This window comes from Chelonia mydas, chromosome 2 (genome assembly GCF_015237465.2).
Source record: "Chelonia mydas isolate rCheMyd1 chromosome 2, rCheMyd1.pri.v2, whole genome shotgun sequence".
In the NCBI taxonomy this organism is placed as follows: Eukaryota; Metazoa; Chordata; order Testudines; family Cheloniidae; genus Chelonia; species Chelonia mydas.
The window spans coordinates 38,421,344-38,437,042 of record NC_057850.1 but is presented as its reverse complement, the minus strand read 5'-3'; the positions used below and the strand labels follow the sequence as shown (position 1 = coordinate 38,437,042).

Here is a 15,699-nt window from a genome sequence, read left to right as displayed (position 1 = left end):
TTAGCTTTTTGACTGCTGCTGCATGTTGAGTGTATGTTTTCAGGGAACTATCCACAATGACTCCAAAATTTCTTCCTTGAGTGGTATTAGCTAATTTAAACCCCATCATTTTGAATGTAAAGTTGGGATTATTTTTTCTAATGTGCATTACTTTGCACTTATCAACACTGAATTTCATCTGCCATTTTGTCATTCTATACAAACCCCACACTGGGATGGAAGGGGTTAAAGGACTATTCCAGGCCCAGCTAGCTCCACCCCTCCAACCTGGCAGAAAATGCTCCAGCTGGAGACAGAGTGGAAAAGAAAGTAACCCAGTGCAGAAGGGGGTGGGTGGGGAGGAGTGCAGATGTACCGTGAAGGCTCCTGCCAAAAGGGGCTGGAGAAGCCTCCCTGAAGGAACAGGACTGTATGTGGAGTTCAGCTGGGGTGGCAGGTTGGTTTCCTTTTTCCTTTCTTCTTATCTGGGACCAGAAGCTGAGAGAAGGAAGCGACACAGGGAAGGTAGCTAGGGTTGCCAACTTTCTTGTCTCACAAAACCAAACACCTTAGTCCCGCCCCTTCCCCGAGGCCCTGCCTCCTGCTCACTACATTCCCCCTCCCGCAGTGGCTCGCTTTCCCCCACCCTCACTCACTTTCACTTGGATGGGGCTAGAAATGAGGAGTTCAGGGTGCGGGAGTGGGCTCTGGGCTGGGGCAGGGAGTTGGGGTGTGGGAGGGAGTGAGGATTCTTGCTGAGGGTGCAGACTCTGGGGTGGGGCTGGGGAGTGAGGGATTTGGGTTTTGGAGGGGGCTTCCAGCTGGGGAGTGGGGCCAAGGGATTTGGAATGCGGGAGGGGGCTGCAGGTTCAGGCAGGATATTGGGGTGTGGGAGAGGGTGGTGGCTCTGGGCTGGGGGTGCTGGCTCTGGGGTGGGGCTGGGGATGAGGGTTTTGGGGTGCAAGAGGGGGCTCTGGGTTGGGGAGGGCTGGTGCAGGGGGTTGGGGCTTGAAGTTGGGGCACAGACTTACCTCGGGCGGCTCCCGGTCAGCAGTGCAACGGGGGGGCTAAGGCAGGCTGCCTGCCTGTCCTGGCACCTAGTGGGGGGCCAGGAGCAGAGCCCCAGCCATGGGGCTAGGCGCAGGGCCCCGGGCATGGGGGCAGCAGCCATGGTCCAAGGAGCAGAGGCCTGGGTGTGGGGGTGGGATCGGTGCAGAGCTCGGGGGCCAGCAGCCAGGACCCAAACCCCACCCCCAGGTGAGGTGAGGGGAGGGGTTGGGGGGCAGAGGGCCAGGAGCAGGGCATAGGCGCAGGAAGCACCCCCTGCAACCCTACTTCCCGCACCTGTGCTGTCACTGCGCTGCACATGCCCCGGAAACAGTGAACAACCAGCAGGTCCAGCTCCTAGGCAGGGTGGGCCAGGAGACCATGCGCTGCTCTAGCCTGGAGGCACCACCAAACCCCCCACCCTCACTCCCACTGGCTGGGAACCACCCAATGGGAATGTGGGGCCAGTTCTCGGGGTGGGAGCAGCACTTGTAGCCCCGTGGCCCCACCACCTAGGAGCCGGACCTGCTGGCCACTTCCAGGGTGCAGCATGGTGCCACCCTGGACAGGTAGGGAGTAGCCTGCCTCAGCAGCGCAGCACCGCTGACCGGACTTTTAACAGGCCAGTCAGTGGTGCTGACCAGAGCCACCAGGGTCCCTTTTTGACCAGGTGTTCCAGTCAAAAACCAGACACCTGGTCACCCTAAAGGTAGGTCAGAGGGCCCCTCCTGGAGGCTGGACACTGCTAACCTTCCTAGGGCCCTGGATCAGAGCCTGGTGGAGTGGGTGGTTGCTATAACTGAATGGATGCTAACCGCTTGGCCCCTCGGCCAACTGAGAACCCCATTACAGTCACCCACTTTAGTGAGATCCCTTTGTAACTCTTCGCAGTCAGCTTTGGACTTAATTGTCTTGAGTAATTTTGTATCAACTATAAATTTTGCCACCTTACTGTTCACCTCTTTTTCTAGATTGTTTATGAATGAATATGTTGAACAGCACAAGTTCTAGCACAGATCTTTGGGGGACCCTGCTATTTATGTCTCAACATTGTGAAAACTGACCATTTATTCCTACCCTTTATTTCCTATCCAGTTACTGATCCATGAGATGACCTTCCCTCCAATCATATGATTGCTTAGTTTGCTTAAGAGCCTTTGGTGATGGACCTCGCCTAAGGCTTTCTGAAAGTCCAAGTACACTATATAGACTGTACTACACTTGTCCATATGCTTGTTGACCCCCTCAGAGAATTTAATAGATTGATGAGGCATTTCCATTTACAAAAACTGTGTATTCTGAAGCTGTCAGAAATCCTAGCAAAGATTGCCAAACCTTGTTAGATCCGATGTGGATTTTAGTGAAAGTAAGAGGTCTGTTAGGGGTCAGGAAAAGGGATGGGCCACTACATTTCTGCAGTGGCTCTACATACTACACTGGATCTACTTCAAGGTCCTTATCTTGATCTTCAAGCCCATTACTGGGATAGGCCCCAGTTATCTCAGAAGCCCCATTTGTCTCCAAGACAGCCGTGTTCCTTAGGAATACTGGAGCATATGGTATTTATCATAAGCACAGAGGATAGGTTCTTCTCAGCAGCTGGCTCGTAGTTATGGAATTCTGTCTTGCAAGACAGTAGACTGACCAAGGAACTCACTGCTTTCACAAGTGTAAAACCCATGTGGTTGTATTAGATTCCCTGAATTGCTTCCCTGAAAACTATTTGTTTGCCAGTAACCACCCAAAACTGTCTATAACATACTCTCTCTCAGCACTGCACAAGGCAAGGGGATACTGACTGTTTGAGTGCAACCAAATTAAAAAAGCAAACTTCAGTGGGGGCCCATGATAAATTAATGTGAAGAAAGGGATTTTTTCCAAATTTCTGGTATAATCTGAAGTTTGGGCCAGGTTGCCTATCCCTAGTATCAATTGCTTATTATCAACTTAGCTTAACCGTTTATTTTTAATACTTAACACTCCTCTCACTTCCTTTCCGTATTATGAATCTACTGCTAAAGACAATGGACTGGATTTTAATGTTAGTTACACTGGTTCAAATCTAATGAAACTCCATTGAATTCAGTAGAATTAATCCAGTGTTTTGTTAGTGTGACAGAGATCAGAACATGCCCCATATGTTCTTCACCTTTCATAAGCCATAGTTCGGTTTAGCTAAGTATATCTCTGTTTTTCTTTTCTTCCTCACTTCAAAATGGGGCCGATTCCAAACACAGCACACTCAGTCCCTCTTGATGTCTGTCTGTAAAGCTATAATGTTAAGCTTTAGCAGTCCTGGGACTGACACATGCCTCCCCTGCCCATATTATTAATGGTGGTTGTTATTTGAGAGAGATCAGTAAGTTTATATGGCATTTGATTGGGGGAAGGGGGAGACAATCTCTGTCAGAAAGAGTTTACCATCTGAAGCCCTGATTCTACAAGCACTAATTTACATAAGTAGTTACACATGTGAGCAGTCCTATTCAGTTCATTAGGAATGCTCGTTATGCATAAATGTTTGCACATTCAGGCTAAGTTAGACAAACAAAGGAAATGATGACACCAGACACAGGATTGGGCAGAGAAGGATGAGGCAAGTTCTATAAAAATGAAAATGTAGATTAATATTATGTTGCATCTGAAGCTGTAATTACTGATGTTTTATTTCAGGTTTCAGAGTAGCAGCCGTGTTAGTCTGTATCCGCAAAAAGAAAAGGAGTACTTGTGGGACCTTAGAGATGAACAAATTTATTTGAGCGTAAGCTTTCGTGAGCTACAGCTCACTTCATCGGATGCATTCAGTGGAAAATACAGTGGGGGGATTTATATACATAGAGAACGTGAAACAATGGGTGTTACCATACACACTGTAACAAGAGAGTGATCACTTAAGGTGAGCTATTACCAGCAGGAGAGCGGGGGAGAAAAAAGCTTTTGTAGTGGTAATCAAGGTGGGCCATTTCCAGCAGTTGACAAGAACGTCTGAGAAACAGTGGGGGGTGGAGGGGGGGAATAAACATGGAGAAATAGTTTTACTTTGTGTAATGACCCATCCACTCCCAGTCTCTATTCAAACCTAATGTAATGGTCTCCAGTTTGCAAATTAATTCCAATTCAGCAGTCTCTCTTTGGAGTCTGTTTTTGAAATCTTTTTGTTGAGGAATTGCAACTTTTAGGTCTGTAATTGAGTGACCAAAGAGTTTGAAGTGTTCTCTGACTGGGTTTTGAATGTTCTAATTCTTGACATCTGATTTGTGTCCATTTATTCTTTTATGTAGAGACTGTCCAGTTTGACCAATGTGCATGGCAGAGGGGCATTGCTGGCACATGATGGCATATATCACATTGGTAGATGTGCAGGTGAACGAGCCTCTGATAGTGTGGCTGATGTGATTAGGCCCTATGATGGTGTCCCCTGAATAGATATGTGGACACAGTTGGCAACGGGCTTTGTTGCAAGGATAGGTTCCTGGGTTAGTGGTTCTGTTGTGTGGTGTGTGGTTGGAGGTGAGTAATTGCTTCAGGTTGGGGGGCTGTCTGTAAGCAAGGACTGGCCTGTCTCCCAAGATCTGTGAGAGTGATGGGTCGTCCTTCAGGATAGGTTGTAGATCCTTGATGATGCGTTGGAGAGGTTTTAGTTGACGGCTGAAGGTGATGTCTAGTGGCGTTCTGTTATTTTCTTTGTTGGGCCTGTCCTGTAGTAGGTGACTTCTGGGTGCTCTTCTGGCTCTGTCAGTCTGTTTCTTCACTTCAGCACGTGGGTATTGTAGTTGTAAGAATGCTTGATAGAGATCTTGTCGGTGTTTGTCTCTGTCTGAGGGGTTGGAGCAAATGAGGTTGTATCATAGAGCTTGGCTGTAGACAATGGATCATGTGGTGTGGTCTGGATGAAAGCTGAAGGCATGTAGGTAGGCATAGCGGTCAGTAGGTTTCCGGTATAGGGTGGTGTTTATGTGACCATCACTTATTAGCAACGTAGTGTCCAGGAAGTGGATCTCTTGTGTGGACTGGTCCAGGCTGAAGTTGATGGTGGGATGGAATTTGTTGAAATCATGTTGGAATTCCTCAAGGGCTTCTTTTCCAGATGATGAAGATGTCATCAGTGTAGCGCAAGTAGAGTAGGGGCATTAGGGGACGAGAGCTGAAGAAGCGTTGTTCTATGTTTCTTCTTCAACAAAAAAACTTCAAAAACAGACTCCAACGAGAGACTGCTGAATTGGAATTAATTTGCAAACTGGACACCATTACATTTGGCTTGAATAAAGACTGGGAGTGGATGGGTCATTACACAAAGTAAAACTATTTCCCCATGTTTAATCCCCCCCCTCTCCCCCCCCCCCCCCCCGTTCCTCAGATGTTCTTGTCAACTGCTGGAAATGCCCCACCTTGATTATCACTACAAAAGGTTTTCTCCCCCCTGCTCTCCTGCTGGTAATAGCTCACCTTACCTGATCACTCTCGTTACAGTGTGTATGGTAACACCCTTTGTTTCATGTTCTCTGTGTATATAAATCTCTCAACTGTATTTTCCACTGAATACATCCGATGAAGTGAGCTGTAGCTCACGAAAGCTTATGCTCAAATAAATTTGTTAGTCTCTAAGGTGCCACAAGTACTCCTTTTCTTTTTGATGTATTATTGTTATTTAAATTTGATAATAAGGTTGGGCATAGAGTAAGGAATAGCTAGCACAAGAGAAGAGGGCAGGGTGTAAAGCTCGCTAAAAAAAGTGGGTTTTGAGAAAGGCTTTGAATTAGAGAAGAGGGACACTTGGTGTGCTGAAAGAGGAAGGTTTTTCCAAGCATCGGGAGCAGCATAAAAAAGGGTATGAAGGTTTGAGTGATGGAACAAGACAAGGAGGAACAACAAGGCAAGAAGAGGGTGCAGAGAATAGGATATGAGACTAGGAGTAGACAGAAATAGCCTGAGTGTAGGTGTAATTTTGCAGCACCCTGAAAGTGAGAATGAAGAGTTTGATGTGGAAGAGATGGGGAGTAAGTGAGAGGGATTCTAGGAGTGGGTGACATGGTAAAAGCTGTAGGAAAGGAAGGGGTTTTTTTGTTTTGTTTTTAGCTGCAACATGTTGCACATGTTGAAGAAAGGATGAGCTGAGAATCAGGATGGATAAAGAATCTGTAAGTACCTACATGGGGAGATTTCTGATAGTAGGAGTTCTGCAAGTTAGCAGACAAAGGCATACCAAGGTCCAGTGGCTAAAACTTGAAGCTAGATAAATTCTAAACTGGAAACAAGGCACATATTTGTAACAGTGAGTGTGATTAACTGTTGGAGCAGCTTACCTTGAGAAGTGATGGGTTGGCCCTCATTTTGATGTTTTTAAATCAACATTGAATGTTGTTCTAAAAGATTACATGGTCTAGTAATCCAGAAGTTATGGGACTGATGCAGGAATCACAGGGTTGAAGTTCTATGGTCTATGTTATGCAACCGGTCAGACTAAATGGTCATAATGTTCCCTTCTGCCCTTAAGATCTATGAAAAACAAGGAGGTTACAGTAAACCAGGCAATCAAGCACTGTGATATGAACCTGTGTTCAGCACTGGGCATGGATAGGTAGGGATGGATCTCATATTCTGTTGATCTGTATGGCAACATAATGTCTTGAACCTGAATTGCTAGGCAGGTTAGCAGTTTATGTAGTTCTAAAATACTTTCAAATGTTGATAAATAAGAACTACAACTTTGAATTTCTTTTCCGTTATGCATTTATAATATCAACGATAAGGTTGCATTGATGCAGTCTGCATGTAAGGACTTGATCACATGATCACTGAAATCTGTGCATATTTTGCATTGACTTCAAGGAGAGAACAGTCGGGCCATTGATTATTGGTAATATGTGTATATTTTTCATTAAAACAGTTTAATATTCCTCAATGAGCTACATATAATTTAAATGACTGTTACTATATAATTTTGGTTTGGCATTCACATAGTTTGCATGATGCTTTAGTGAATATACCATATAAAGTATTGTACCTATCTACACAAATTTTAGTAACGCTTTCAGTTAAATACTGGAATAAATGTAAAGTTTCTTTTCTTCTTTCGTCTTTAGATAGTGTGTTCACAAAACAGACCTTCTGCTGTAACTTTATAAATGACTTTTTAGAAAAGGTATTTGTAGATTTGGAAAGACTTCTATTAAGAACCTCCTCCTCTTTCCCTAAAGAAAAAAAAATGAAGCCAAAATGTAACTTATGCCTCTTCTCCAGCAAAATAATAATTCATCATTACTTATTTCCAAGTTGCCATTCTTTCAGGTACTAGGTTATGTTCCATAAAGTGTAAGAGGATATACAGTACTCTGTGGGTTCAAACATATAGAAACTGTGACTTCAAACATCAGTCACTATCTGGAAATTTTCCTGTTTAATTGCTTAGGGATGTTACAGATTCTCTGAACAACCCTTTGGTACTTAACTTAATCCTCCCCAGGCCATTTACAGAACAACAGCAGGCAAAATAAAGCTTTATTTTATTTTTACACTATTTAAGTAGTGTGAAGTGTATTGTCAATTCCACTTGGGATTCCACATTCCAAATTAATGATTTAACTAGATTATATTAATTTATTTTCTAGATAATATCTTGGACATATAAGGATTTTTATTACCCAAGAAACATATGGATCATCATAATTTTGTTGATGTTTCTTGTTCTTAACACTCTTCTAATCTAGAAATGTGGGGCTAGATTCAGCCTGCTAGGCCCAAGCCTACCTTACAAGCTTTCTATTGGGATGATTTAGTTGGGGATTGGTCCTGCTTTGAGCAGGGGGTTGGACTAGATGACCTCCTGAGGTCCCTTCCAACCCTGATATTCTATGATTCTATGATTCTGTATGGAGCCAAACAATGCCTCCTGGAGCTCTTTAGTGTACAGGAGGAGTGTGCCCGCTGAGCCAACACTAAGGGACATTCAGCCTATACTCCAATGGCCAGCTTTAAAGGGATGGGTCCATGGTCCCATTCTCCTCACCTCTATCTGGGTAATTTGCACCACCAGTGATGCTAACAAGAAACTATTGCTGTATTGTGGGATCCGTAAAGAAAGGAAAAAAAACAGTCAATCTGAATTTCCAATGTAATGCACATTGGAAAAAATAATCCTAACTATACATACAAAATGATGGGCTCTAAATTAGGTGATACCACTCAAGAAAGAGATCTTGGAGTCATTGTAGATAGTTCCTTTAAAATATCTACTCAATGTGCAGTGGCAGTCAAAAATCTTGACAGAATGTTACGAACCACTAGGAAAGGGATAGATAAAACAGAAAATATCATATTCCCTCTCTATAAATCCGTGGTACACCCACATCTTGAATACTGCATGCAGATCTGGTTGCCCCATCTCAAAAAAGATACATTGGAATTGAAAAATATACAGAAAAGGGCAACAAAAATGATTAGGGGTATGGACCAGCTTCCATATGAGGAGAGATTAATAAGATTGGGACTTTTCAACTTGGAAAAGAGACGACTAAGGGGGGATATGATAGAGGTCTATAAAATCGTGACTGATGTGGAGAAACTAAATAAGGAAGTGTCATTTACTCCTTCTCATAACACAAGAACTAGGGGGTCTCCAAATGAAATTAATATGCAGCAGGTTTGAAAGAAACAAAAGGAAATATTTCTTCACACAAACCACAGCCAACCCGTGGAATTCTTTGCCAGAGGATGTTGTGAAGTCCAGGTCTATTACCATGGTTCAAAAAAGAACTAGATAAGTTCATGGAGGATAGGTCCATCAATGGCTATTAGCCAGGATGGGCAGGGATGCAAAACCATTCTCTGAAGTGTCCCTAGCCTCTGTTTGCCAGAAGCTGGGAATGGGCGACAGGATGAATCACTTGATGATTATCTGTTCTGTTCATTTCCTCTGAAGCACCTGGCACTGGTCTCTATCAGAAGACAGAATAATGGGCTAGATGGACCATTCATCAGTGTCAGTATGGTAGTACTTATGTTCTTAAGTTAGAAATTCGACTGTTGCTGCAGCATTTGATTCACTCCTTACATTTTACTTTTCTTCAGCTTTGGTTCTTCAATGAGAAATATTACTTTTACTTCAGATCCCTATAACCCAGCTCTCCTCTTGGTCTTTACACTTTTCACCTGTTTCTGTGGGACCACAACTTTTATTTTATCAGAAACACCTCTTGGAATTTACACCTTTTCCCAGGCCACTGACCAAGTCGTTACCTCCCTTCTGCAGCTCACAAGAGGTCAAAAATTCATTTACTACCCATTGGGATTGTCTCACAATAAGTATCCCAACTAATGGCTCATAAGTCAAATTATCTTTCAAAACCAAGTTTAGTTACTTAAGCTAGAAAATAGGGAAATAATTTAAATAAACTGAAACAGACTAAACTTGACCGCATCTACAAGTTATGCAGAAATCTGGTTTGTGATACATCGGCCACGTCTACACTACCCGGTAGTGATCGATCTGTCCGGGATCGATTTATCATGTCTAGTGTAGACGCGATAAATTGATCCCCGATCACTCTGCCGTCGACTCCAGAACTCCACCACGGCAAGAGGCAGAAGCAGAGTCGACAGGGGAGCGGTGGCCATCGATCCCACGCCGCGAGGATGCAAAGTAAGTGATTCTAAGTCAATCTAAGATACGTCGACTTCAGCTACGCTATTCTCGTAGCTGAAGTTGCATATCTTAGATCAGTCCCCTTCCCCCCCCCCCCCAAGTGTAGACCAGGCCTAACAATCTCTGTTACAAGCATTAAATTGTACCTATTTGCAATCTGGAACATGCTGGCTGGGCAAAGCTGCTTTGGTAATATCCCTTCCTTAGCCATGTTTTTCATCCCTTTCCTTGGTCTCTACACCTTGTCATGTGACTGCTTTATTTATCTAAATCTCACCCATCTCCCTCATTACTGGCTGAAAACCCTTAGCAATTGAGACAGAAGAGGCGGTGGAGGGAAAACGGAGGAAGGTGGGTTGTAAGAAACCTCTGAGAAGAAAAGTGGTAAAGATAGGAAGTCCAGAGAAGACAAAGGGGCAGTAAATAGGAGTAGTTCTCACATTGTTGCTTGGACTGCATAGATGCCACTGAACACATTATGTGCCTCCTTGATTTTCTGTCTTGAGCCAAATCTGGCATGTTACAGAATAGGATGTTTTTGAGGGGCAGGTGTCCATTGATGCCATGAAACCATCTTGTTTTGTGTCTTCCATGTAGTCTTTTCCATCCTGCTGTCATTGAGTCAAAGCCAAAGATGATTCTTGTAGGGAAGTTGGTAGGCGTTCAGAGCAGATGACCAGACCATTTGAGGGTGACCATTTGAGAGGGTGGGACCTGTTCAGTTAGGAAACTGATCTCTTCATTTGACTTGAATTTGTGCCATTTGATGTTTTTGATTACTCAGAAATACTTCATCTGAATGGTGTTCAATTTCTTTTCAGTCTTGAGAGTAAGAGGCCATGTGTCAATTCCAGAGGTCAGATATTGACCACTGAAGCATTTTGTATCCTTAGCTTCATCTCTCTATTTATCTATTTAACATTTTCTTGATGAGGCACCCTATTACTGGTGATATTTTTGCCATGTGAGCTTCAGGTTCTTTTTTGACAAAAGAACTGAGGTAGGTGAAATAACTGACAAGCTTGATTGGGTGGTCACCCCCTAAGATGCCAGAGCCTGCAGGAGGTTTGAAATTGACAACAAGAAGAATTGTGCTTTTACCCTAATTAATGTTCAGGCCAACTTCTGCAGCTGAGCTATGCAGGGCTTTAAAAGCCACAACCAGCTGGTCCATTGATTCAATGACTAGCTCTATGTTGTCAGTAAAATTGACATTGGTAAGGTTCTTATCAAAATTAATGCCTAAAATGTGTTTGTTAGTGTCTCTGACAACACTGAGGAGTTTGGGGGCAGCAGCACATGCTTGTTAATGCCTAATCTGATTTGAACGAAGGCAGTTATTTTCCCATTTACAAGAAAGTTGCTTGAGGAATCATCATATAAAAGAAAGAACATTCTAAAGAGCTTGTTGGGAAGGCCGAGTTTCAAGATCAGACAAAATGACTCCCTGTCAAGAGTCAGATATGGCCTTGATAACCACAAATGTAATGTGAATGAAGCACTTGAATTCTTGTGAATTCTCAATAAGCTGGCACACTCTGAAAATTAGCTCCATCGTTGAACAGCCAGAAGTGAAGCCAGCTTGTTGTGGTCTTCTTTTGCTCCTTAAGATGTCAGTGGCTTTGGCCAACAAGGCAGAAGCAAAAACCTTCCCCAAGATGGATTGAAGTGTAATGCTGAGATAACTGCAAAAATCTCATTGCTGCTTTTATGTTTATTTTTGAATAAATATGGGTAGTTAGAAACTCCTTTTGAGCCTTATCCTTGATCAAAGGCAAAAGGAGGGAAGGAAAGCTCTGAGGAGAGGGGGAGAAAAGCCCTGAGGAAAGCATTAGAGGAAGGAGGACAGTCCCAATAGCCTGAGCATCAGGAGGGCAGAAATACCCAGGAGGTGGATAAGGAAAAGGAGGGGAAAGACACAGAAAGAGGTCAGGAAGCAAAATCATGTTATAAACTGTCTTTAAAATTTCTAGTCTCTGACTTTTCAGCTCTTTGGTTTATTTGAACCGTTGTTTTGTTTAATGTTGTGATGAGATAACCTGTTGTGCTCAAAAAGATTTCTGAACTCTGCAGTAGTACTGATCAACCTACTGACATATGACTGTTTGGGCCAATAATATACAATATTTTAAGACCATTTTCTAATTTTCATTAGAAAGACCAGAGCAGAAACCATTCCGAAAACGAGGACAATGGTATTTCTACTCTTGTCAAGTGATATTGTCCAACTCTTGTTTAGTGTATTTTATGTGATCATTCTCTCTCTTTAGAAACTATACCATCACAATTAAGAGTTCAGTTCAAACAGCATGTCCATATTGTGCCTTACATTATTTGGCTTTCTTTATGCCCACAACAACCCTCATTTGCACTTCTGTGGGACTTATTTGGAGGGCGAATGCAGCCTGCTCTATGCCACTTACCTAGCACAAACAGCTTACTCTGCCTCCCCAATATCAGTTTCATTTGTTTTTGATGCAGCAGCCAGTAATGGCTACAGAATTAATAGTCCAATACCTCAGTATAGGTCAGTCTAAACAAAAAACAGTATTTATCAACATATTAGATACTAGAGAAAGAGCACAGAAGTCAAAAGAATGATAAGTTCATCCACATCTGAATAAATATAGCAAAGTATTTTAGATTGGCTCTAAACTTTGAATTACAGAATTACTTTGATCAGAACATCTTTGAACTCTGGTCATCATGTTCCTACCGACACCTCTTTTCTCTTTTAGCCACAACACCTCTTTTCTCAGAATGTCTCTCTACTGCTTAGCTACCTGCTTTTATAAACCCCTCAGTTCTTAAACAGGGTTGCCAAAGTACGCTTAGCATTTGGTTATATCTTGGTGGGTGAAGGGAGTTGTCTGGCAATTATTCTGCATATACACCTTTAGGTCAGTTTAATAAGATTAGGACAGAGCATGTATCCAGTGTCTAATTAAACATCCTTCCTGATATTAGCTTGTGCTAAAATAATGTTTATTCCTGATTACTTAATTTTCCAAAATTACATCAGTCTCCATTTCCATCTTTTTGCATACATAGCACTAGAGGCCTTCGTGTTTTGAAAATGATTCCAGGTCTTGCTTTCCAAAGAACCTCATGAACATGGTTTTAAAAATAGACAGAAGTATAATACAGACTACTAGTATTAATAAGTCATGAAGACAGGTATATTAGGTAAAAATTAAAATAAGATGCCTGGGTTATTCCATGACACATGGTAGGATTCACAAATATTTGAGTGATATGGCTTGAGAGGAAAAAGTTGCTATGTAATTACAAGGATAATACCCCAGGCTGTTCCTCACTTTTCTTAATCTTTTTTTCCTGAACCATAGAATCAAATGTACATAAATCTAGGTGATACACAGAAAATTACTAAATCAACATTCTGTGAACTAATGGTTGCAAAATGACAACTGACAGCATATTCCTTGGTGCTGTTCAGTTAGTGAACAAGTTGCTTATACAGGACAGGAGTCATCTTAAAGTTGGGATTACAAGCAAATGCTAATTATTAATTACATCTTTATGTATGGCATCTGTATTTGGCAGGTATTTTGAGTATATTCTAACTGGGACGGACTCTGTAGTACCTTTTTTCATTATTTTGTTGTTATTTCCAGCTACTAGTCTCTCCAAAATAAACAGCTTACTTGTTTCTTTTAGTTTTTATATTCCCAGCTGCTGCTGTAAGAAACTGAAATGGTTCCAGCCACTACAATTGTTTTTCTTTTTCTGTAACTAATATTTAAATATCAAAGCTACTAGGAGCTTTTATGTCATAGAGTACACTTTGCCTCAAGGTACTATTTTTTTAAAGCCATTAAGCCTTCTTCTAAGGTGAAGTAATTTGAATGAGAATGCAGCAGTCATTACTTGAGTGATTCAGAAGCCACCCACTATATGGATGTTTTTGTTTTGTATGTAATCTTGTGCTGAGGACACCGCAAATTATGAACAGGCTACTGAGTTGTAAACTATTAGAAGGCGGTTACTGTGGCTGCTTCCTAAAGGTCAAAGTAGAAAGCGGTCCTAAGACATTGCAAAAGAATATATCTGGACAGTCACTCAGCCAACAACCCTGACCTATGGATTTCACAATCTCCCTTTTTCAATTGTTTTTTAAACATAGCAGGACGTAATATTTACAGCTTTTATTTTTCATTGGTGCAAGTAATTATACTATGGGCCTGCTCCTGCTTCCAATTAATTAATGACAGAACTCTCATTGACTTCAGGCTCCAGATGCCCAAATACAGAATGCAATTCAACATTGCACAGACAGTTTTCATAAAGCCTTTGCACAACTATTTTAAGAACTTAAGTGGGTGCTTAGACTGTGTGCTGGCCCTCTGCAAAGAAATCCTTATTGCTTTGATTGTGTATATGTAAACTCACATTCTTAACTTTGCACAGCCATGAATCATCTATATAAAGCTAAATGGCCAGCTCCTCAGCTGGAGTAAATTGATGTAACTTTATTGACTTGAAAAGAACTGTATCAATTTTCATTAGCTGAGGACTTTGGCTCATAGAATCTCCATGGAATAGGGGTAGGTACATACTGTGTTTAAAGATTTTTTGAATGGTGAAAGACTGAGGGCTTGTCTATAGCATACATTAGTGGGCACCAGCTGAGGTATAAATTCTAGTGTACACAAGCATGTCTTGTACTAACTCTCTGTGTGGACCCTGCTTGTCCACACTAAAGATTCCTTAGTGTACATTCATGTAATCCTGCTTCAAATAATACTATGTCAATGTGCTCTAGGGAACTTTGAGTATGTTCCAGCAAGGTCCATATAGAGAGTTAGTACACAACACGCTTGTGTGCACTAGAATTTACACCCCTATAGTGCATAGTGATGCACCAGGTAGATAAGCCCTATGTTGCTTTAGAAACGGTTTAAGCTAACCAGAAAAAGGCATTCCTATTCCAGAATAAGAGTGTCTACTCAGGGACTGATAGTGGTATAACTATATAATTATAATGGTATAATTGTGCCTGCAAAAGCCCCTTGTCACCACTTTGATTCAAGAGATGTTCCCCATTTCTAAGCAACATATTTAAATGCTGATACATTTGATATTCTTATGAGCACAAGTGAGCCACCCCGCTATCCCAGATGGATTGGTTTGGAGGGTTTTTGGGTGGGGGTAAGGGTTTTGTATTCATGAATGACAGCTTAAAGATTTTTTTTAAATGGCCTGTATCTTAATTACCTGCTAACCATAAAGAGAGTGGATTTCCAGAGCAGTAAAGGAACTCTCTTATTTTTTTTGCCCTGCCCTATAGTGTGCAGGGCCTCTTCTTAACAAGTGTTGTGCTAGATCTTTACCGTTCAGGAGCGTAAATTATTTGCAGTATACAGTATGGAAATTTATTTTGGTAATACTGTAATATAACCATGCAGAGTATTACATTATTCTTTGTTCAGTCAGCAATTCTGAAAAATGGGTGTTATACAGATTTCAATGAAAAGGTCTGCTTGGCATTTTTAAGTTTTATGGATAGAAACATTTCCCAACATTGGAACTCCTATTCTGGTGAAAGCCTTTTTTTGCAGTTCTGCATTGAAGGAATTATTGTTTCCTCTCCAGCTGTTACACATCTGCATTGAAGGTTGGGGAAACTGGCGCTGGTCTGAGCCATTCAGTGTGGACAATGCAGGGACCTTTATCAGAACCATTCAGTACAAAGGCAGGACAGCATCACTTATCATCAAGATTCAACAGCTCAGTGGAGTGCAAAAACAAGTAAGTGCCCTTATGTACAGTATAGGGGAATCATTTTTAATCTGAGTAAATTAGATTATGCTTTTTACATAAATAATCATCCATTTTTAAATTATAATATTTCCCTTTAATTGGAGTGGTGCTCACTAATGCCATAATATTTCATGAGACTAACAGGACTTACAGTAGAGAGACTCTTTCAGGAGTTAATACTACTCTGCTGTAAGAATTCTCTCTGGTATGAATCTTGGCACACACAATCTTAGTCCTCAGCACATTTTTTA

At 41.8% G+C, this 15,699-nt stretch overlaps 1 protein-coding gene across 12 annotated transcripts in view; it reads left to right on the top strand.

The window, feature by feature from the left end:
• Positions 1-15,699, top strand: part of VPS13B (vacuolar protein sorting 13 homolog B) — a 914,031-nt gene that overhangs the window by 842,460 nt on the left and 55,872 nt on the right. For all 12 annotated transcript variants that reach the window (XM_037892217.2, XM_037892214.2, XM_027818377.3 and 9 more), the window contains exon 44: positions 15,281-15,436. In XM_037892217.2, the coding sequence (XP_037748145.1) occupies positions 15,281-15,436 (156 nt within the window). The remainder of the gene's footprint in view (positions 1-15,280; positions 15,437-15,699) is intronic.